Here is a 23,570-nt window from a genome sequence, read left to right on the forward strand (position 1 = left end):
GGGGGTGGGTGTCTCCCACCAACACGCCACTTCCGGTTTCCGGTCCAAGCCGAAGGCTCCAGTCAAGCATCTGGAGACGAAGGAGACGACGGCGACGTTGCATGCCAATCATGGGAAGAACCAATTGCCGCAGAGGAGGCGGGATGTTAGAAACAGGAGCAAGAAAACAAGAGGCTCTTTTTATATCTGGGGTGATTGTACGCTGGTTATTCCAGATCTAATTTGTTTATATTGTTGCGTCCTATGTTAAGGTTAATGAGGGAGCAATGGATCAATGAGGAATGGTCATTACAATGACTGCTCCGTCCAGAGCAAAGTCATTCAGGCGAAACATCTGGAGCGAGAGGCTGAGATTTGTTATTTTTTTCTTCTCTTTCAGTTCCCTGAAGTTTTCTCTGCTGGGTTTTGTGCTTCTGACCATATGCAGAATGTTTTTCCCCCTGCAATCGTCTACTAATAGTCTTCACAATCAATCTTCTGTTGCCTTTTCTATAGTGAAATAAATTACTTGGCTAGGAATAATTCTGGGATGAAACTAGGCAATTGAATTTGCAGCTACTTTGCATGTAGGTCTAGCTTCCTACCTTAAGAATAGCTTTACAGTGGTGGTCTGAGATAAAACAACAGTCTGTGCACTGTTAACATCAAACATTTGGTTGTGTTGTACCATCTGATTGAAAAGCAAGGTTAATATAAGATATTTTTTTTACAAGGCCAATTGGAGTCTTCCTTTTCATAGGTAAACCCTAATCTATCAGGTCACAGTAGGTGGCTGCATTTAGCTGACTTTGGCTAATCGGGATCAACTCCGGCTAATGTTTAGATAAGAGAGCATCAGAAATCTCAGAGCTATAGTTTAATTAGAGAATTGAAAAGTAGAAATTAGAGAAAGATGGAAAGAAAGCAGCAGCAAATGATTTTTACTTTGTTGCCAAACAAACTAGTAGATGTGCCCATGAAGTCATCAGCCTTAGATAGAATTTGATGTTTTCTCAGTGAAACCTCCAGCATGCACATACCCAATAAAAATTGCTTAAACAGCCTTAGATTAAGGCAGGGGTTTTCAAACTTGACCCTTTTATGACTTGTGGACTTCAACTCCCAGAATTCCTCAGCCAGGAAGTCCACAAGTCATAAAAGGGTCAAGTTTGAAGATCCCTGGATTAAGGCTATAAATCTGAAATGCATAAATCCAGCTGGCAGCAATGAGATTCAGCACACCTCTAATTACCAGCAGCCATTTAGTGGTTATCAGGACAGTTGCCACCTGCCTTGACTTGAAAATCAGGGTGGAAGAATTGCTATTAACAGTTTTGCTTTAAGTCGGAACAAGTGTTTCTCGGCTTCACAACTTTGTTAATTAGATTTCAACTTCCAGTCCATCCATCTTAAAGTTGTCAAGCTTGAAAAACACTGGGTTAGAGGATAAGTATAATTTATTCCCCCCCTTAATCAAATTAATCTGAAGAGCTTACAGACTGTATAAACTACACTTGATATAACCTCAATGTAGTTTAAAGCAACCATAAATAATAACCATTGACACATAAGCCCTCACATAAGGACAGAAAAACAAAGAATAAAATGAACAGAAAGTAAGATGGTAATAGGTATAGTGAGAGAGACTCAAGGAAAGGTCCTCCAAATCAACAGAAATCTTGAACTGGGGCAGCCTAGGACTTTCTCAATGTATCTTGAGAACACTGGTGTCCTTAAAAAAGAAAGATAAAAAGCAGTAATACGCTAGCCCTTAGACAGTGCAATGTCCACCATATGACCTGATTCACGAATCACTAAGCCAAGGTTTATAAAGTACAGAATAAATCAGATGGACTAGCAAAATTCTAAACCAAAATATATTGTTCATAGATCATTATGGCTGGATGTGTACAACACATTAAGCCAAAGCCAACAAATTATGCTTTAACTAAACATTTTTATAAGCCGGATCCTTAAGCTTATGTTAAAGCATAACTAGAGAAGATGCTTTTAAAAGCCAATAGATGTAGTGTTTACAGGGGCAACCTAGAATTGGGGATAACCAAATTCAAAGCCCCACTGTATCATGAAAGTATCTAGGTCTCACCAACAGATGAAATTACCTACATTGCTGTTATGTGAATAAAAAGAGAATGGAAAGACAGTAAAGCATAAATGTTATTTTGCACCCTAGAGAAGTTGAGATAGAAATGTGTAATTGCCAAATAAAAGCAGAATAAAGCAATACTTTATTTTATTAAAAATTGTGGTTCCTAGCTTCCTCCAGGTAGATAAAAGCCGGAATGCTGCATTTACCCATAACACTTTGCTGAGCTACGCAAATTTACAGGCGATGGTGGAGCTGGTGCACACAGGCCTGCTGAGTCAATCTTACAGCTTTAGAATGACCTAGAAACTGTCCTAAGCTTCTTTAAGCTTTTCCAAAAGAGATATCATTTGATATCCTTTTAAGGACAGTTGTCATTTGTATAGTTAACACTGGGAGAAATGCATTTGAAGATGTAGAGAATTGTAACTGAGTACATGCATACTTAAATATACTATACAGCACCTTAAAGAAAGACTACATCAATAATTGATTCTTATATTGTAACATAACATACAGAACAACAAGCAAGTTTAACTCCTCTATCTGATACTGGGCTGCAAATCTTGGCAATTCACTCAATTTCTCCAAATAAACAATTTGTTCCCTTTTCTTTAGATATTTGGAACTGCTGTCATGTCATCCCTGGCTATTTTTTTCTGTAAAAATGAACAGTCTTTAATTGCGTTTCTTGTGTTTCATGATTTAACTCTTAGTCATCTTTGTTATCTTTCTTTTTGATCTCCCTTTTTTTAAAAACTTTGAAATGGTGACAAGCTTGAACAAACACTTCAAGGCTTTGCAGAGCAATATAGCTTCAGTTGGCATCCTGTCTTCTACAGTCCTCTGTTGACTGTGCATGCAATTCTTGGTTCATCTTTGTGCCTCAATTACTATGTCTTCCTTACCCCTGTTGATTTTTGGAAACTTCTTAAAGGAACATGTTTTTTTCATTGCAAGAACCAGATGTCCAATATCTGTCTTGTTCCAATTAAAAGTGTTCACCATCTGCAGTAGACCCAAAAGTACACACAATGTCCTTTTCCTGTGAATGAATTTACATATCATAGAACAGTAAAATAAATTGTTGATAATTGCAACAGGTGGCATATATACACATATACAATTTTTGACTGAACTCTTCTGTATTTCAACCATGCACGATTTATACATCTAATTTGCCACTAGGAGATATTTATTCAATCATACTAAGCTATGATATCATTTGATTTTAGTTTAATATGTTTGAATCCAGTTCATTGTGGTAGCCATTAAATTTCAAGAAACCCTGGACAATATCTTATTGCAGTATGTGATTCAGTCCATGTATTTCTGAAAACTAAAATAAGATCAAAGCTGGCTTTTAGGTGAATTAAGAGTGCCAAGTTTCTTAACTTAAAAAAATAGAAACCCTTCCCAATACAAAATATACTTTATTAGAGAGCCCAAATTACTTAGACACATATTGTTCATTAGTTCCTAATAGTTTGAAAGTGTAAAGATGATTAAATATGCCAGCACAGATGGATAAATTTTAAAATTCTGAAATAAAAGAAAAAAAATTGATGTGAGATACAGTAAGTTATTGTTTAAAGGAGCTTCTAATTTACTTGGCCATCTGGGATAATTACATTTGGGATATAAATGGTATTTTGACCTCAACACGATTTTTGATTAATCCTTTTAAAATAATTTATATTCTCACAAGGGAGAGAAAAAACTCTTTTTATAGAAAAGAATAAAATATTAACATCTTTATTATCTGCATAAAATAATATAACTTATACTATACTAACTCATAGTTGGGTTAACTGTGGTTTGCTACATAAATCAAATTTGTTGGGTTTACATAGCATGCTAAACTTTCAGCTCACACATCAATGGACTAAGATCGTACAATATGGTAAATGCCAAATAAGCAAAATATATTCTCTCTTAAGAGCTTATGTGACTCAGATCACAGATGGGGGGACATTAAGAGAGTATGGTGGAGTGGTTAAAGTGTCAGGCTCAAAGCAAAAAGACTTCCCTCATCTATGGAACCATGTTAGGGATACTATTCTCTAATCATTCTCTTCCAACCCCCCTCCCTTTTCGTTATGGTTTTTCTTGTGGGGGCAAATAGGAGGAGAGTGCACTAAATATGCCGTCTTGAGCTTCTGAAGGAATGATAAATAATTCAATAAATAAATATATTTTATTTAATGAACAAACCACAGCTTGCTCTATTCACACACTATTTCTTGATTTTGGTTTAAATACATTATGTGAACTCAAGCAACTTACAATAGCTTGTCTTAATTTATGAACTTGGTCTTAGGCATTGCACCCACCTAATCTCATGTAACACTAGTTCTTCTACGTATATCTGTACCACCATCAGCAGCTGATATTAATTGATGGTTAAATGTAAGATAGGATTCATACATCTTTCTAACCCATGGTTTAACAGTAATATAAGAAGTCACAATAACATGGTTCACAGAGTCAAAGATTAATTCAAACCACATCTAGTATGAGCCATACCATTTGTAATTTTTAATTCATTATTAAACAAACCATAGCTTATGATAATGTGCAGAACCACTAAGTGTCTTCCCTAGTTCTGTAAAGGGTTTGTTCAGTTTTGGCTTTGTTATATGAATCTGAACACTGACAAGTATATCATGGTTTATGGGAACCATGTCAACTAAAGCATAAACAGTTTGCCCTTGCTATTGGCTCAAGGATGGAAACATTACTTTCAAACTGGTCCAGCTAAAGAGACTTGAGACAGGCTCATTTGTGGGTTAAGGGACCAAATGAAGATTCCTTAGGGCAGTGGTGGCAAACCTATGGCACGCGGGCCAGAGGCGGCACTCAGAGCCCTCTCTGTGGGCACACACACCATGCCCTGAAGATGGCAACCATCCCTCTTCAACCAGCTGCCTGCTAACTTGCCGAGGTCCCACATGGCCGGATGTATCCAACACCCATGAGCTCACTGTGTGCGGGGCCGATGGTTTCAGGCAGCAGCCACCCCGGCCCCTGCCTCACCTTGCCCTGCGACGATGGCACCCCTGCCCTACCTTGGCTTACCCTGCAGCACGAGCCTCCTGCCCACCACCCCACCTGCCAGAGACCCCCTGGATCTCCCCCAACCCTGCCCAGCCCCCACAGGAGCAACATTGAGGTGATCAGGCCCACCTTGGCCACACCCACCCAATCTGCCATGACCACCCCACCATGTCCACCCAGTGGGCCACGCCCACCCGGCACCCGGCGAGAAATAAGTGGGTTTTGGGTTGCAGTTTGGGCACTCGGTCTCTAAAAGGTTCGCCATCACTGCCTTAGGGATTGGCAGCAAAACAAAAAAATGCTGTTAGAACACATTTGTATCTTGGTTAGGTGCAAAAGGGGGGGGGAGCCCATATATGCCTTGTGATTGATTACATTAATTACAAATTCAACATCCCTTTCATAAGTGCTCTTGTAAACTGGGTGGGATTTTCTCTTACTTTTTTCTCTTGTATAAAGGACTTTGCATGTATTTGTATTGCTATTAAAGTTCATTTTCAGACCACTTTTCTAATCTAATTTAAGATCAGTTTCAATATTGATACTATCTTCTGGAGTTGTAAGCTCCATTCAGAAGTCTCAAAAAAATGCAAAGGCATGCCATTTTGTATCATGCCGGGGGAAACTGCACAGATGTGTCCATGGTAAGTCATGAGGATTTGAGTTTGTCTCAAAGTCAACCAACCTTTTTAACATCTAAAGTAGTATAATAAACATTCCTTCCACTTCTATCTACATTCAAATCGTTTATGAAAATGTTGAATGGTAAAGGACATAGAGAAAAATCAGATGACACCTCACTCCAGTTTAATAAAGAATTCATTGAACTCCAGGTCAGCTATAGTTCTAGTTGAATGGGCATGTCATCCTGTTCACATTTAGGTAAGCTACTGAATCTGAATGTCATGGGGACTTTTGCCCCAAAGTTGCAAATCATCTTCTAAAACGTTGTTATGCAGTACTATATAGCAGATGTAGGGGTCTCTGATGTTGAGTAATTTATTTTTTGAAAAAATGCAATTAAAAAAAACATAATACATACTAAACTCAGAAAGGAAAAGGGAAAGAAAGAGAGAATAGTGCAAGAAAAAAGAAAAAGGGAAAATAAAAGAGGAAAAAATAAGAAAAAAGAAAAGAAATATTTAAATAAGTGACTTCAAATCTTAATTACAAACACACAAACTTAGTAGTTCTTCACCCAGCTTAAGGTTACATGCAAGCATCTGTTTTTCCCATAGCCCACCTCTTTTCCAGCTGCAAATCCATAATTAACATTTTACTCCTGGTGTCAGCCAAAGGTTCATAAAGGGTTCCCAGAATTTTATAGAAACTAGTCTTATTTTAACCTTGGTCAAAGAAAGCAACTTTGTACGCTTCCTCTTGCTTCTAGCAATCTTGATCTTTATCTCATTCAGATGTTGCCATAGAATTTTATCTCTCCTTATCTACCTGTTTGGTTTTTCTTTTTCCAATCCCAAGGGTTCTTTGAGAATTTAGCAAACCTTTTTTTATAAATCCAGTAAAATGTCATTATCTAGATCATTTCTCTTTGTAATTATCATTTTTATTTCTACTATCATCTCTATCTTATAATCCACATTTTTATTTTCCAGTATTTCAACAATTTCTTTAAATTCTAGTATTTTTGCATGAGGTTAGGTTTGTTTCAGCTCTTTATTCTGTAGATCAGGAGTCCCTCGCAGCATGCCAGCAACCTGGCCGCACAAACAAGCAAAGCCCCATCTGCAGGATGCAGGCAGCACACAAAACCACACCCCCTCCAGTCCACAGAAAAACCTCTCACCATGTAACCGGTCCCTGGTGCCCAAAAGGTTGGGAACCTCTGCTGTAGATCTTCCAAGATATTATCTTTCACATCTGTCATTACTTCTTTAACATCTTTTGGACATTATCTATAGAGGCAGACATCACTGCTGACATTATAGTTGCCAGTTTCTATCTCCACTGTTCAACTATCTCCTGGAATATTTCAAATATCATACCATTTTCTGTCATTTTGTACTGACCAAAGACAAAGGAGCAGCCTCCCTCTCTCCCTCTCTCTCTCTCTCTCTGTCCCCTATAGCAGTGGTGGCGAACCTATGGCACGCGTGCCAGAGGCGGCACTCAGAGCCCTCTCTGTGGGCACCCGCGCCAGGCCCCGGAAATGGCAACTGTCCTCTTCAACCAGCCGCCCGCTAACTTGCCGAGGTCCCATGTGGCTGGATGCATCCCAGCACCCATGCACTTGCTGACCTCTGTGTGCAGGGACCGATGGTGCCAGGCCCCTGCCTCGCCCTGTGACAATGGCACCCCCGCCCTGCCTCGCCTTGCCTCGCCTCACCCCGCAGGACCAGCCTCCTGCCCACCGCCCCACCTGCCAGAGACCCCCTGGATCTCCCCCAACCCTGCCCGGCCCCCACAGGTGTCCCTCCCCAGGAGCAACATCGAGTTGGCCACGCCTACCCATCTGCCATGACCACTGTAGCCACGCCCACCCAGCAGGCCACACCCACCCAATGGCCACGCCCATCCAGCACCCAGCAATACATAAGTGGGTTTTGGGTTGAAGTTTGGGCACTCGGTCTCTAAAAGGTTCGCCATCACTGCCCTATAGTGTCCAATTTCTGAAATCATGAAATCTCAAATTTCTGTTACAACTTAAGGTAGACTAAACGATTTAGTTCCCACAAAGGTACTGTTTATTTGTCTATTATTATAAATGATTCATTCATAACTTTCTTGAATTAAAGTCTGAATTAGCTTTTTGTCATTTGTTTCAAATTCTAACAATTATATTTAATTTTTCTTTCATTCTGGAACTATGTTAAACTCATCAGCTGGCTTTGCAAACTTGTCACTAGGAGTCACTAGGAGTCAAACCTATTTACTTTAAAGCAGTAAGATTATCCCTCTACTGAAGACAATGAAAATAATGTGATGTTTAAAATGGAATTTACTGCTTGTATTATGCTTTTTAAAATGCATTATATTCTTTTTAATTCAGCCCTGTGAACCATAGTTGTTATGATTTACTATACAGGCAGTGAGAAGCGTGATGCTGAATGCCAGGCATCTATGCTGAGCTTGGTAGAAGTAAGGCATGAGCTTGGTCACATCTTAAAGTCTCATTTTTATTAGGGGCTAAGCTGTTGTGGATAACAGCCCACTTACATATGTCTTGCAAAATGCTTTGAACCATATTAGATGTGACTTGTTTCTTTTTTTTTTTCAGCTGAATCGGCAACTTAAAAACATGACAGAGCTATGTCAGCCTCTGATGATGGGTGAGTCAGAACCCAGCGGAGTTCATAAAGCAGAATCTCCTACTTCCAGTAGCTGAATGGCATCAGAATGCATGATGTTCCCTGCTGGATCAGACCAAAGGTTAGTCTGGCCAGAATTTCCTGTTGGCTCAAAGCTGCAGTATGATTCTTTTGATCCTGCCATTGCATTGTAAAACACCCAGAACTGTATGAGGTGACAGACAGACAGACAGACAGATAGATGATGATAGATCAGTGATGGCGAACCTTTTAGAGACCGAGTGCCCAAACTGCAACCCAAAACCCACTTATTTATCGTCGGATGCCAGGTGGGCGTAACCCACTGGGTGGGCGTGGCTGTGGTGGTCATGGCAGATTGGGTGCGTGTGGCCAAGGTGGGCGTGATCATCTCGATGTTGCTCGTGGGGAGGGACGCCTGTGGGGGCCAGGCAGGGTTGGGGGAGATCCAGGGGGTCTCTGGCAGATGGGGCGGTGGGCAAGAGGCTCGTCCTGCGGGGTGAGGCGAGGCAAGACGAGGCAGGGGTGCCATTGTCACAGAGCAAGGTGAGGCAGGGCCGGGGCAGCCACTGCCTGACACCATCAGCCCCTGCACACAAAGGCCAGCGAGCGCATGGGTGCTGGGATGCATCCGGCCATGTGGGATCTCGGCAAGTTAGCGGGCGGCTGGTTGAAGAGGGACGGTTGCCATCTCCGGGGCATGGCGCGCGTGCCCACAGAGAGGGCTCTGAGTGCCACCTCTGGCACGCGTGCCATAGGTTCGCCACTACTGTGATAGATGATGATGATAAAGATAGACAGAAAGACAGACAGGCAGACAACTGTATAAATAAGTTAATTTCAAGCAGCTCTGTCGATCCTCCCATTTTAGCAGCAGAAAGAAACAAACAGAGATTAAAAGGCAACCTGCTTATGCAATCAAATAACTTTCTTCTTTCCGGATTACTTCAAGTGAGGCAGTAGATCCAGCCGAGTGACCTGTAATGTCTTTTGGAACGCATTGCCACAAGAAGTACTAACTAGGGGATGATTAAACCCATTTACTACTTTGGAAGCATGAGATAACTTCAGCTGCCGGTGGCTGTTAATCTGAATGGAAAAAGCCATTCCTCCACCTGCTGAGGACAAGAGGCTTGTTTTGGGGACAGCGCGAGGACCCCGGGGCCCGATCCAATAGAAAGCCTTTTGTGGTTAACCCAACCAGGCGCCGCCTTGGGAAGCCACCCGAGAGCTGACGGGCGGGCGTCTAGCGGCGATTGGGACAGGCAAGCCAGCGCCAGGGGGGCGGAGGGGGGGGGGAAAGAGGGTTGGTATATTGCCGCAGCGGCGGTGGCGGCAGTTCGGCTTCTTTGCTTCAAAGCAGAGCGCGTTGCGAGCAGCAGCGGCGGCGACGCAGTTCCTCCGGTTCGGAATTGGGAGGTCGGGGCTCGTTCGGACGAACCTCTAGACGCGGGAACGAGGCGACCTCAGAGAGGGGCGAACTCAGTCGGATTTGTGCAGCTCGCGCGGCATCCAGGTTAGGCGTCCCGCGAAACGAGGGTGCCACGCCGGGGTCACGACTGCGAAATCCGTCCGGAGTCGAGAAGGGACTCCAAGCAAGGACGCGATCGTCGCCCCGCGTCGCTCCTCGGCTTGCAACGCGCCTCACAAAAGGCTCCGGTGGGACGCAAGAAGGCGAAGCCGGTAGAAGTGGCGGCTGCGGGGGGGGGGAGTGGCGGCTGCGGGGGGGGGGGGGGGGACGCGGAGAAGCCAGTTCGGTTCCGATCGCGGGATGGGGGTGCTGAAAAAGTTAACCGTCGACTCTCTGCAAACCCCCGTCCAACAGCGTCTGGATGGGGTTGCTGAAAGAAGAGGCGCCTGTAACAGCGTGGGGCTGCAGTGCGGGTTAAGTTCACGTCTGAAGGCTACTGAGGACAGATCAGGGACCGTGGGGGTGTGTGCTTATTTGCCGAGTCGATTTTTCGGAAGGAAGAGACAAAAAGAGAGAGAGATTCTTCACGTATCAGTTTTACTCTAGTCTCAAAACATTTCGGGCATGGAAAAGGAGAAACTCTTTGCTCGGTCTTTCTTCCTTGGGTATAAGGAGCTCCGGGTGTAATTTTTCTGACCGGCCTAATTTTCATTTAAAATAGCTTTGGATGCGTTGTGCATGGGGGAGAGGTGAGGGTTGGCGGTTCGAAGGCAATTACAATCGTCGTGTTGCGAAACTATAACCAGGGATAAGAGGGAACCCCCTCACTGGTATAACGCATGTATTAATTAAAGGAAACCCGCTAGGTTTGTAAAGCATGGGTGTAATTCATTCAGTTGGTATCCGTGCGTAGAGATATCTAAGTATAATGTTGGGCTGCAGTTTAATTCATTGAAAACTTATTGAACAGCTTTTTTAAAAAAATAAATCCTGAGATATAGGGTACTTCTAAGAAAGATTTTCAAAAAGTTTTATGAGTGATAAGAGGCGTCATCCGCTATTCCATATTGGAACCCCACCACCACCACTGCAACTGAACAGCCAGAAAGTTAATTTTTTTGTTTATTTATCTACTAGACATTTTATATGGCCACCCATATGAATGCTGGGCAGCTAACAAAAAAAAAGAAACACAATATAAATAAATCTCTAAGAAGATTTGTTCAAACTCCAGCAAATGACACCGCATTAAAAACAGTCATAATATGATCACTAGGCACCATAAACTGCTTCTCACACACACCATACCTATATTGGGCTGGCTCCTTATTCTTGCCCAATGCCTGGGAGAAAAACCAGGTCTTCACAGTCTTCTGAAAGCCAAGATAGTTGGGACCCTCCCAATCTGGGGATTGAGAGCGGTGGGGGTGGGGGTGTGCCATTCCACTGGGCAGGTTCTGCAACATAACCTCTCCTCCCCTTCCTCTCCCCCTTTAAAGTAAAGTTGTGCATAATGGAGTTTAGAAACAGTTAATTTATGAATACATGAAACTAATTATAATTCATAAACAGCTCTTTGTTGGCAGCAGTTTTACTATAACCTGCATCCTATAGTAAATATGGAACTCTGTGATAATTGAGGAGGCTTCTGTAACTGGTAAACTGGAACCAGAAGAATATATTCAATTAGAATTTATGTACAATACATCTATGTGGAAAAATAAGATTTTCCTGAAAAGGACAAGATGCCCAGTTTGCTCCAAATTTTTAGAAGTCTGTGTGAGAGAGAGAGAGAGAGAGAGAGAGAAAGAGAGAGGGAGGGAGAGAGAGGGACACATAGCTTATTAATGAACTATTCTTTTGAACAGCATGGGTCCCAAATAAGCAAAGTTTACTGAGCTAATTTCTAAATAAATTTTAGATTAAGAAGATTTAGATTAAGAAAATAGGCAAATATATGAAATGAATTAAGAACTTTGTGTTACTTGGAAAGTAACACAAGGCATACACACATAGGCATACTTTAAAGTAAGCACCCATTCTTAATTCATTCTGCATGTTTGCCTGTTCTTAACTCAATATGATAGTATAGTAAGTTTGTAATCACATACCTAATGATCTGGAGACAAATTCTGTTGAACTTTATGAGACTGCTTTGTAAATAAGGATGCTTATAATTACAGATTCTAAAGAATGTTTATTTTTTTGTGCGTGTATTATTTTCCATGTGTAAATCAATGTAATGTATAGAATATACTGGCAAAGATGTATGGATTCCTGAAACTTGAAAAGTGAGTTGCTAACGTACACATGATACAGGGTTGAATTATAATTTGCACGAAACCATAAGTATTTATCTTGAGGAGAAAAACATGACAACACTGTATCCATCCTATTCCTTGTGTATCTGTCTATTTTTGGTGCTAGAAATAAGAAAATTAAAATGTTGGGATTTAGTTTTGTCTATAAGCCTACTAAAATATTAGGTGTCTATAATCAGGAAAAGTACTTTATGGAATCTTTTGCTCTAATTTAAAACAAGCAACCCCCCTCCCGACCCGCAAACAAACACTAAATTCTGGACGTGACCTTTGATTCAAATAAAACTCCAAATAAGATGCTCTTTTTACAGTTCTGGACGGAATCCTGTTAATTCTAATCTGACCTGATACGTTTTGGCTGATTTCTTGAAGATGTTTTGCAAATCAGATTTGTTCAGAAAAATGAGCAAGGAAGCCTAATATTCCTGACATGTGTCCATAGAACTTTTTGCTTCTAAGGGTTCCTTTCTTGTGCTCCACTGTGATCATTGGAGGAACTGATTGCTGTAATTGCACAAGGGTGACAATTGCTCAGAGAAACTTGTCCCTAATCTGTGTTGGGATTGAGGCCATCAGTATTTTCCAGGCCATCAGTATTTTCCAGGCTGTGTGCCAGGGAATAAAAGGATGGCTCATAATAAAGCCACGTGAGAGTCACTGTTCAATGTCAGCCAAGAAAGGAAGATTTAATAATGGATGACCCCTTTGTGCTGCTAGGCTTGGTGAATATCCCTCCATAAAGATTTAGCTACCGGTATTTAGCTCTAAAGGGGATCTTATAGGGTGCAGGGGCAATGGAAGTTGCCTCCAACTCTTAGGATGGCAGTCACTTCAAATTTGAATATATTCAAGCTCTCAAAACTAGTCTTATAAACTAGAATGCCAAGATTTATTTTCAAACATTTGGTCTCCTGCTTTTCTATTTATGGGATTATTGGAATCACTAGAAGTATCATAAAGGAAAACAAATTATGTTTGCAAAAGATACAATAAAAAGCAAGGATGTAAAGTGAGATTAGAAAATATTCCAATTCGAGATCTTTGAGAGTTCAAGAAAGAGTTTGGAACTGGGATTGCTTACAATCAAATTGGGAAATCATGAAAAAATTAAAAACCAGTGGAAACTTGCTGAAGTAGACTCAAAAGAATTGAATTCATAGGCAATTCCAGTTTTGATTATCTGATGCTGCATTATGATTTACTGACAAACCCTTACTGGATCTTCCACAGCTAAGATAGTACAGATGATGCCAGTCATGCTTTGTTTAATTTATCATCTGAAACTGGAATTGTGGCTTAGTTCTTTTCAAACAATCCAGAGTTGGTGGTACGGGTAACAGGAACAAGGAAGAGACAGAGGGTTCTGCAGATAGCCTTGATAACAGTAAAGGACGAAACATGTCATGCCATTACAATCCAAATTCTGCATTTTTGTGTACATAAATACATAAGGGGTGGAGTTTCTACATAACACACTGCATTACTTCCCTCCCCTTTGTATGCAAAAGACCATGCCTGACAGGAGAAACTATCATTCTCCTTTATGACTGACCTGGATACTGTATATGTGTGTATTGTATTAAAGGTAATATCTCCTTTGAGTTAAGCTTGACTCCTGGGATTTATAGACATGCATTAAATTTCTTGGCAGCAGCATGAAAAATTGTTTGCTTTTGCCTTCCTCCGGGATATTTTTCAATTTCCCAGACTAACCTACAGCCCTGACATTTCCTAATAGTCTCCCATCCATGTATTAGCTAGATCTGGCCCTGCTTAGCTTTTGAACCCAGACAAGGTCAATTAAATTCTGCCACCTTTTGCAGTAAAAAGGGGGGAAATACTGTCAAATACTTTGAGCAGCAAAACAGCCCGTAATTTGTATTTTATGAAATAAGATTTATGAGACAGGGTTTGACATGGAAGCCCAGGATTATTAATGACAGCTGAAGCAGAGACGTGACTAAAAGTTTGGAGTAATAAATGCAGAGAGAATGATTTGGCACTGATGCTTCCCCCACCCATGGTTTTTCAGAGCAGCGCCATTTTTTCATTTGCGAACAACATAGCTTTATTGATGCATCTGGGAGGAAAAAATCCCTGAGATCATGACACAATTCCCATCCCCATTAATCTTGTCCTCCTGGAAAGTTTGGGAGGAGCCACAGGAAACTCAATTCATTCTCCTTTCCCAGACAGCTAATCAGTCGGGGTTTGGTTGAAATTGAGGTTTTTATCTCCACAGGCTGCTGTATTTCTCCAGTTTCATATCCTGCAGAGGTATTTTTTTTCCTCAGTGCCACCATTAATTTGCCAGACCCTGCATTTCTATTCTTTTTCAGTTCTTACGGTCTTTAATGTTAAAATGCAAGAGCCCCAACAAAACATGAGGTAAATTAGATTAGACTATTGACAACATATAAATACAAGCAGTCCTCTACTTAACGGCCACTGTTGAGGCCGAAACTTATGTTGCTCAATGAAACATTTGTTAAGTGAGTTTTGATCCAGTTTACGACTTTTCTTGCCACAATTGTGAAGTGAACCACTGGAGTTGTTAATTTAGTAATATGGTTGTTAAGTGAATCGAATTTGCCCATCGACTTTGCTGGTCAGAAGGTTGCAGAAGGGGATCACGTGACCCTGGGATGCTGCAACCGTCATAAATATGAACCAGTTGCCAAGTGTCTGGATTTTGATCACGTGATTACAGGGATGCTGCAACGGTCGTAGATGTGAAAAATGGTCAGAAGCCCCTTTTTTTGGCACCATTGTAACTTTGAATGGTCACTAAATGAACTGTTGTAAGTCGAGGACTACCTGTATTCATGTTTTACTTTTGCCTTTATGGATTGCAATTGCAGTTTGTTAGAGGGATCATGGTTCTTCAGCATTTACGGCTAAATGTAGCACCATAATTGCTATGATACAACTTCTAATTGGTTGCAGATATCTCACTATCACTAACATTTCTGTAATGCTAAAGGAGGCATGTTATTATGTAGATCCTGCTTGAACTAAGCTGATGAAAATTAAGCATTTTACTCTTAGCATCATAACCAACTCTTTGGGGGAAAAAACCCCTTGGCTTTAAAGATAACATGTACAATTTAAAAATAAATAAAATTGAAGATTGTAAACCATGACTTTTGAGTTAGAGCGCTGGGTAAACCCAATATATTGTGTTTTATTCAAAAAGCATATCTGAGAACTTATAGCATACTATAATAAGCAAACGTGGCCAAAAATAATTTTGCTGGTTTTGGCTTAGCATAGTGCTTGAACTTAACCTATTCATCAATTCATGATTAAAAAGCAATAGTTTAATATGAGGGAATCAGATCATTTTGTACATATCTTAGCCAGGAGGCATTACAAAACTGATTTTATTCATTATCCATTGCTTTGAAACAAAAAATTCTTGTCAAATTTCTGCATCTTAATACTTAAGGTGACTCTGTTTCTAGGAAACTGGAAACCTGGACTTGTATTTCACCTTATTTCATGGACTGCATCACCAAAATTTGATATCGCAAAAGAAAGGATGGAGTAGAGACACCTTGCCTTGAAAATAGTTGCTGCTGTAGTAAGATTTTACCCTCTGGCACAATTTGTTCAAGGACCCAACAACAAAAGTTGCAGGAAGTATGGATCAAATGTTTTTTGTTCACCAATATATGTTCCCCTTTATAGAAAATGAACAGCAGAGAATGTCTGGAATCTATAACTTGGAAGCTGGGAGACCTCTGTTTTATTTCTATCATTTTTAACAAAGGCTCATTACTTTTCAAGACCCACACTTGTAGGAAGTATGTGAGGATTTGACAAGGGACAGGAAGAAAGATAACATGCTAGATCACCAGGTGATTTCTGTATGTGCATAAGATGCATAGTGTCCATGTCCCCAATATTTTGGACTTCATGAACTTAATTGCTCATATGATTAATATTTCTTGCAATGGGCAGTGGGTGCCAAAGAACTAAGTTGCAACATTGGAAAGATAAATTGACAGTTGGCATACAGTAGTGGAGGATGGATGGATGGATATTTTGTCAAAATTTAAACTGATTTTCTTTGCAATTACATATTACCATGAATTTTTTTTCTCCTCTAATTGCATATTACATAGGGTATTTATAGCCGTTACCCTCTAAATATATCAGACTTGGTATTTATATTTTTTGTTGTACTGGCAATATTTTGTAAATGGAATAAAACAAAAAATAAACAGCCAAATTTGAAAGAGGGTGTACAAGCTGTATCAGGAAGCAGGAGATGAGATGTGATGGGCTTTATATTGTCTATTAAACATCTTATGCCTCTGCTGTTCCTCTGTCTCTGGTGCCATCATCTGCCTATATCTTACCTTCCTTCCCCCCCCCCCCCCATTTGACTGCAATTCTATCTTCAGGCTTATCAGAACACTTTGTAAACATTAATTAAAGCCCATATCTTTCCACAGATGAGAGTTAGACATAACTGACACACACAAGACGTGTTGTGTCCATGGGTGGCAATGCATGCTGAGCCTCAGGAAACAGGCTGACATAGCAGTGCTGATATACCTTTGCACTGACAAGCCATCGGCTTCAGGCTTTCTGACTGATCATAATTACCTCCCCTTCATCTGTGTTTTGTTTCAGTTTGTTTTTTTTCATTGAATGAGGAGGAGGAAGAATGATTACTAAGTATTTGAATGAAAAATTCCAAAGAAGCAAGAAAAATAAAAGTGAAAGAGATGTTAGGGGTGGTCTCAAGTGGCCATGTTTTCAACCCTCCCGTATTAAGATTCTATTCCTCAGATGGATCACAACCTTCCTTGGGTTGTTCTGGTAAAAAGTGTCCTTTTCTTCCATATTTAACCTGTCTCTCAAAGTGAGGTTTAGAGCCAATAGCAAATGGGGGCCCGTAGCAGCCAAGAATGTGTTCATTTAAGCACAATACCATTGCAAGTCCAGATTGCCCTCTGGGTCAGGAGGATTTATAACTGGGACACCTCTCCACACATTACTTGTGATATTGCATTTAGTTAAGCCCCTCAACAGTGACTTTTATGTCATATCATAAAGCTGTTGGCACTTTCCTACAGCATGGGGATCGCTGTGGAAATTGCTGCAGGCTGAACTGTAGTGAAAACCTCCACCCTCTTCGCCCACCTAGTATAAATCTCTCCTGGATGTGTGTCCTCCGGTTTCATGCTCGTTTATATAAATGAGCAATTGGCTAACACATTTCTTAATTTCTCCATGAAGATGGAGGCATTCACATTTTTCTTAAGAATATCTTCTCTTTAAGAAGGGAGCTGCTTCCTGTTTCTCATGACAGCTAGCCCTAATCTGGGTGCTATAGAATTGCCTATGGCTGGCTGCCTGGAATTACCTAGCCATGAGGGTGGACCACAGCTGCAGATGTCAAACAATGAACAATAGGAATAGTATAATTTCAGCATCTTAGCAGCTTATCAAGAAAGAAGGAAGATTCAGGGAGAGATGAAAGTATGATGTATTCAGGGAGTTACTGGGGGAAGATATACCTGGGGGGGGGTTAGGGGCCCATCTCCCATAACCTGATTGGCTGGCTGGCATGCTTGAAAACAGGAGAAGCAAACCTCTCCAGACCAATTCAGTTTTTCCTTCTTTCCTCTGCCCTTGATATTCTAGTCATGAGAGGTGGTGGCAATACAAATTGGATAATGGTGATGGCTTCGGCACTGACCATGTTTTGGGCCAATGCAAAGAACACACAAGGTCACTGCTTACCTGGAGAGAAACACAAAGCCAATCCAAGTGCAGAAGAAGAACTGGGTGTCTGCCAGATTTATGCAGAAAGTAAGTATTGCTTCTCTATAGAAGCTTGTAGAATTATGTGGTGGGGAGAGAAAATGAGAGTATTATAGGATGAGAGAGTATAAAACAGCGGTTCTCAACCTGTGGGTCAGGACCCCATTTGGGGTCGATCGACCATTTCACGGGGGTCGCCAAGCAAGGCTGTCTGCCATTTTTTGTCCGCCATTTTTTTTGTCCGCCATTTTTTCCCCTTTTCCAGCGGGCGCCTTACCTCCCTTGGGCTGGGCCAGCTGGTGGTTGGCCTGCTCCGTCTCTGCCGCTTGCTAGCTACGCCTCGGCCGGCGCAGGGGGCGGAACCACGCATGCGCGGCGCTCCTGGGCAGGGAAAGTCCTCGACTTACGACCAGTTGGGTAGTCCTCGACTTACGGCCAGTTTAGTCCTCGACTTACGACCGGTTTAGTCCTCGACTTACGACCGGTTGGGGTCGCGGCATTAAAAAGGTTGAGAACCACTGGTATAAAATATCTATAATATGGATGATGTTCATGATGATGATGATAATTGCAAGGCCACCCGACTCCACAGCAAATGTGGGTGCCTTACAATTAAAATCCTGAAAACAAGATAAGTCAAAGGAAAATAACTGATGAGTTGCTGGGAGTTTATAACCTGATTTTGACTGTGTTCATCTGGCATACATCTTCCTTGGTTTGGGCTGCAATTGTTAGAGGGACAGTTTTCAGAAGGCTAATACTATAGCTACTCTCACTCCAAAGAAATGGAGATGTTGACAGATCATTTCTTTCTATAGATGCCTGCTGCTCACCAGAAGTTGCCCAGGAACTTTCCAAAGCCAATGCTGGATCCTGGAATCGCTGTGGAAGCCTCAGCAATAGGTCAGCCCTTCCTCTGCTCTTCTGCAAAAAATAAAAAAGAGGACCCCTCCTGTGTCAGTCATGGGCCCTGTTCTGTGACCTGAATCAAGATGCTTTTATAATTCAAGCACAGACAGATAACTCAATAAAGATGATTGTAAAACAGATATTTATTCAGGTCACAGAACAGTAAGAAATCAATAATTCCTCCATATCAACTTCTAACGTGGAATGGGACCCTGTGTGTTCTGCGGTGGTCCCATGCTTATCTCAGACAAAGGCATTCCAAACTGGCACGTAGCTAGGATATCCTGTGAAGAACTTAGTAGCTCCTCCTACTGACCTGTTAACGTGGGATCAACTAACTAGTTAAACTACATTACCCATAAGCCATCTCTTAAGGAGACAGCGCTTAACCCAATAAATGCCAAACATTCTAAAATACAGACCTATCTAACTGATTGGTCCAGAACAGGCCCCTATGGGTTGTGGAGCTGGGCCCTGTCTCATGACCTTTCCTCAGCCAGCCTTACTGATCACTAAGTACCAAGATGGCAGGAGTTGATGCCTGGCTTGCTTTTTACCCCTGCATCTTAGGGTTAATATTTATGCCTGCTGTTGTTTCATTCCTTTTGGCAGTTGTGAAGAGTACTTTCAGCAACTGGATTGTTTTTACCACTGCTCCCCCATTGCTGCTGAATGGCCTCATCCTCGACAACCCATAGCCTTGATGGCTGTGCCTCTCTGCCAGAGTTTCTGTGACCAATGGTAAGTTATCACATGTCTCCACATCTAGAAGAGGCCATCCTGATAGGGAAGAAGAATTAAGTATAATTATTGATGAAGGTAAAAGACTCTAGAGAAACTTAACAAGAAGCTCTGTCTTCTTTTCTATAACTGAAAGCATTGGGCTAACTAGTACCATGAACCTTTACCTGCTAATTTGAAAAGAAGAGACCTTTTGGAAGAAATACACATATTTAAGGTCATTATTTAGATAAGTGTTATTTAGGATTATCGTGTTTGGGCTGCAAAAATCTGGACAAGCATTAAATGGCAGCAAAGGAGGTCTTTGCTACCATCTATGAGACAAACAGATATAATAGCCTGATATAGTAATTTTAAATTATTAAAAAAAATTGAGAGAACTAGTATCCTATTCTCTATTGGTTCAGCTCTGTTTTAGAGAAAATATATTTTTAAAACTTAAAAACTTTTTTTCCCCCAACAAGGTAACTCATTCAATTCTGGAAAATCAACATCGGGCAAGACCGATGATTTAGCTGTGGAAATTTGACTTGGGTAGCAAAGGAAAACAAATGTTGTTTGGAGAACATTCTCATTCTTTTGCTTTTATTATTTGTTAGCCAATGTAATAAAGTATAATATTTTAAAAAATGAATAAATGTGTGGGGTAGGGTGCTCAGAGGAGGGCAGAGAAGCTATCAGCAATTAGTAAAAGTTAACCCAGGAAGTGAAAAGATGTCGGCTTTTTTGGGTTGAATATAAAAATTGGAGGTCCCTTCCTGAACTGAAAAGGGTGGGGGTTACCCCAGGAAATTTCAAATTCAAATTTCTAGTTTATCATAAAATATCACTGAGTAAATTGGGGTCTATTAGTGTTGAGTCAAATGGCAATGAGCTGTCTTTCTTAGCACTCAGACTTATTATCCACTCAGGTACGATGCTTGCAGAGAGGATCTGACCTGCCCTGGCAACTGGCCCGGAGGAGCTGATGAACATAACTGCAGTCAGGAATGTCATTCCTTTGGCCAGGTGAGGACACTAAAGGTGCTGATCAGTCATGAGCAGAACCATCCCTTCCGTTGCACGCTGTAGCCTAAAGGTGTCTGTGCTTTTTTGGCCAAGGGCCAATTTGCTGAAGATAACATTCCAAAAAGGAGGCAAAGCCAAGGCAAAAGGCAAATTGGACCAGAACAAACAAACATACAATTTAATTAAAGCCACTTCTGGTGATTAATCTCTTTCAGCTTAACAGTTTGCCCCTTCAGAGGTGTGGGGTGTGGGGGGGGGGTTGGCGTGGGGGATAAAGGTACAGATATCTTGGCTTATGGAGTAGAGGAGTTTTAGAAATACAGAAAACCTAATTTCAGAATTCAAACAAATGTTTTTAAAATGTGTATGTATTGGATGAGATCATCGCATGTTTATATGAGGGAACATATGGCGTATGTTTGTGCAGGGCCTGAAAATGATGCGTAGGCTGTGGCTTCCGAAACTGAAGCAAGTTTGGGAAGAGTAACTGTGGAAAGTGGGGAGAAAAACAGGAACTGCATTTTCCTGAAAGGCACCAATTACACTAAAAACCAATCTAAAGATTTCCGTATTAATAATAATACTTGCTCCATACAGTTTGAGTATATTTTAACTCATGTGATTTTTATAGCAAAACTTGCTTTTTTCTCAAATCTGAATGATTTCCAGCTTTCAAGGAAAAAAAAATCAAAGTATTCTCAGAGGGTAAGGAAATAGGAAATGGGAAGAAAAGAGAAAATGCCAGATACAGCCAAATATTTGTAAGAAAATGTCTTCTTCCTGCAGGTTGTTTTCAGTTTCCCACAGCCTGGCAATTCCCAATGGTCTTCATGAATTCTTATTACATACACTTAGTTTACATATAATTAGCTTACGATGTATACTAACGGCTTGTGTGACAGAAAAATCTGCCACTTTTTCAAAGTGGCAAATTCAAATGAAAAATACCTGAAAGTTAAAGCTTATGTAGCAGTAACAACTTCCTTATCATTCCTAACTCCTTGCCATAATTGTGTTTGTTTTCTTGAAATATTGTGGAACTTAGAAAGCAACAATTTAATCTTTGGTTATAAACAAATATACAGGATTGGAATAGTTATTGATAGACAAAGGTTATTTACCATGAAATATAGAATCTGAGATAAGCCGGAATTGTCCATTATTTTCTACTGACCTCCTCACTAAAAATGATTGGATTGTCTTTTTCAACAACATATACAGTAGCTTGTATACTGAAATAGAAATGCAGGCAAGAGGATGACGGTGTCTTGTCTTGAAGCTAATAGGAAAGATACGTTTCTTAGAAAGGGGTGATGGCTGATGGCCCTTTTATGGATTCACCTGCCACGTTTAATCCTTTCCTTCCCCATGAAAGTATCTGTGCAACATTAATAAATGAAGTGTCTTTAATGTTATGAAGCCTATCATAGTATACCCACACAGAAGTATCACTTATATTCTACACAAGGGATAGAATAATCACCATTATGGACAGGAACATGACTTCCTGAAAAAAATTAAGTCACAATGGTTCTCATTTTTAGAAATCAAGCCATGTTCTCTGGATCATGCATTTGGGGTGGGGGGGGGGGGCAAGACTGCAATACTTTTCATATTCCTAAGTTTCTAAACTTCAGAATCCATTCCAGTTGCTTTCAAACCTGAATGGGGTTAGAGTTGTGCCTCCAGAGGAAGAAGTCCTTTGTAACACGGGACCTCTTTTTCCCCCTTAGATGTATAAGGATGGCAAGGAGCTGTGTGAGAACATCTGGGACGATGCTTTCATAGTAAGCACCGACCTTTGCCAATGCCTGATGCTGGATGCCTCTGACACAGCCTTCTCTTATTCTCACCTCAAAGACAGCAACAGCCTAAAAGAGGTAGGCATCAACAAGGCACGCAAGGAAAGAAAAGATCGTGTGAGCCCTTGCAGGGGCAATCTTTTACTTCAGCGTCTGAGAAGGAATCTGCAGAAACGTTCTATTTTCGTGGAAGACATGGAGGGGAGTGGAAGTGGATTCTAATCCAAGGCAACCATCCTTCCAGAAGAAAAAAAAAAACCCCTCTCCAGTGATTGCCTGGGGCTTGGGGGGATCGCTTGTGATCTATGCAATTCTGTTACATCCCATACTACCAGCTTCCTGCCATCTTCTACAACTCTGTGCATCTCATGGCGTAGTAGACTGTGAATCTGGCACCTTCTAGGACTCTGAGCCCTATGCCCTAGCATTAGACCATTAGGGCACCTCTTAGGAACTTGCCTAGAACCAAGTTTTCCCCAAATACTCAGAGTAGAAATGGAATTAGAGAACAATAAGCATTTCCCTCTCCATATTCTTCATGTTCTAAGAGCTGGCTCATGGAAGAGTCACCACAGAACGCAAAAGGCCATTCAAGAGCGTGAGCTGAAGGGAAAGCAACCTTCATAGGCATTAGCTGAAGGAAAATATCTGCAAGGGAGAGAACAAACAAGTGCCGGGGGGTGGTGGTGATTGCTGAGTGAAATAATCAGTGCTGGAAAGGTTAGCCTCAGTTGTTGCCATGGCTTCAAATACAATTGTAAGTAGGACTCAAGTAAAATGGAAGGATCTTCCTGAGCTCAAAAAGAAAAGGGAAAATAGGGGAAGTTAGATTCGAGACCAGCATGGCTGACTTTCCTGTTGCATTTGTATGCTAGAAAGCAATAGTTACTGAGGGACCAGCATTGCTAGGTTACTAAACTGGGTTACATCCAAAACTGAATTTATTTTTCAAAGCAACCCAATCTGAGAGGGGTGGAGAGACAGAGAGAGGTCGCAAAAGAGCAAGATTATGTAATAAACAATCCCTATGTCGAGGAAAAGGTTTCAAACACTTGGATAATGTACATAGCATCTAAACCGGTTATCAGTGTAGATATATGCCAGTCAGAAACACATCTAATCAGTGGTGGCAGTGAGACTCCAAGAGTTGTCGTGCTTTTGCCCCTCACATCT

General features: G+C 41.1%; 1 protein-coding gene across 1 annotated transcript; it reads left to right on the forward strand.

The window, feature by feature from the left end:
• Positions 1 to 5,898: 5,898 nt before the first annotated feature.
• On the forward strand, positions 5,899 to 22,619 carry RTBDN (retbindin). Its single transcript, XM_015815344.2, has 7 exons — positions 5,899 to 5,976; positions 8,379 to 8,430; positions 17,818 to 17,985; positions 18,756 to 18,840; positions 19,459 to 19,587; positions 20,499 to 20,595; positions 22,329 to 22,619. The coding sequence occupies exons 1-7, from the start codon at positions 5,899 to 5,901 to the stop codon at positions 22,617 to 22,619; spliced, it is 900 nt and encodes a 299-aa protein (XP_015670830.2).
• Positions 22,620 to 23,570: the final 951 nt, after the last annotated feature.

This window comes from Protobothrops mucrosquamatus, unplaced genomic scaffold (assembly GCF_001527695.2).
Source record: "Protobothrops mucrosquamatus isolate PMUCROS unplaced genomic scaffold, P.Mucros_1.0 scaffold336, whole genome shotgun sequence".
In the NCBI taxonomy this organism is placed as follows: Eukaryota; Metazoa; Chordata; class Lepidosauria; order Squamata; family Viperidae; genus Protobothrops; species Protobothrops mucrosquamatus.

What these genes read in the sequence shown, in the direction of transcription:
- RTBDN (XM_015815344.2), top strand. Translation starts at nt 5,899, where the DNA reads ATGTTGAATGGTAAAGGACATAGAGAAAAATCAGATGACACCTCACTC. An exon ending in ATGTCAGCCTCTGATGATGG is followed by an intron (nt 8,431 to 17,817) that starts GTGAGTCAGAAC and finishes TTGATATTCTAG; the next exon opens with TCATGAGAGGTGGTGGCAAT. An exon ending in CAGAGTTTCTGTGACCAATG is followed by an intron (nt 19,588 to 20,498) that starts GTAAGTTATCAC and finishes TTATCCACTCAG; the next exon opens with GTACGATGCTTGCAGAGAGG.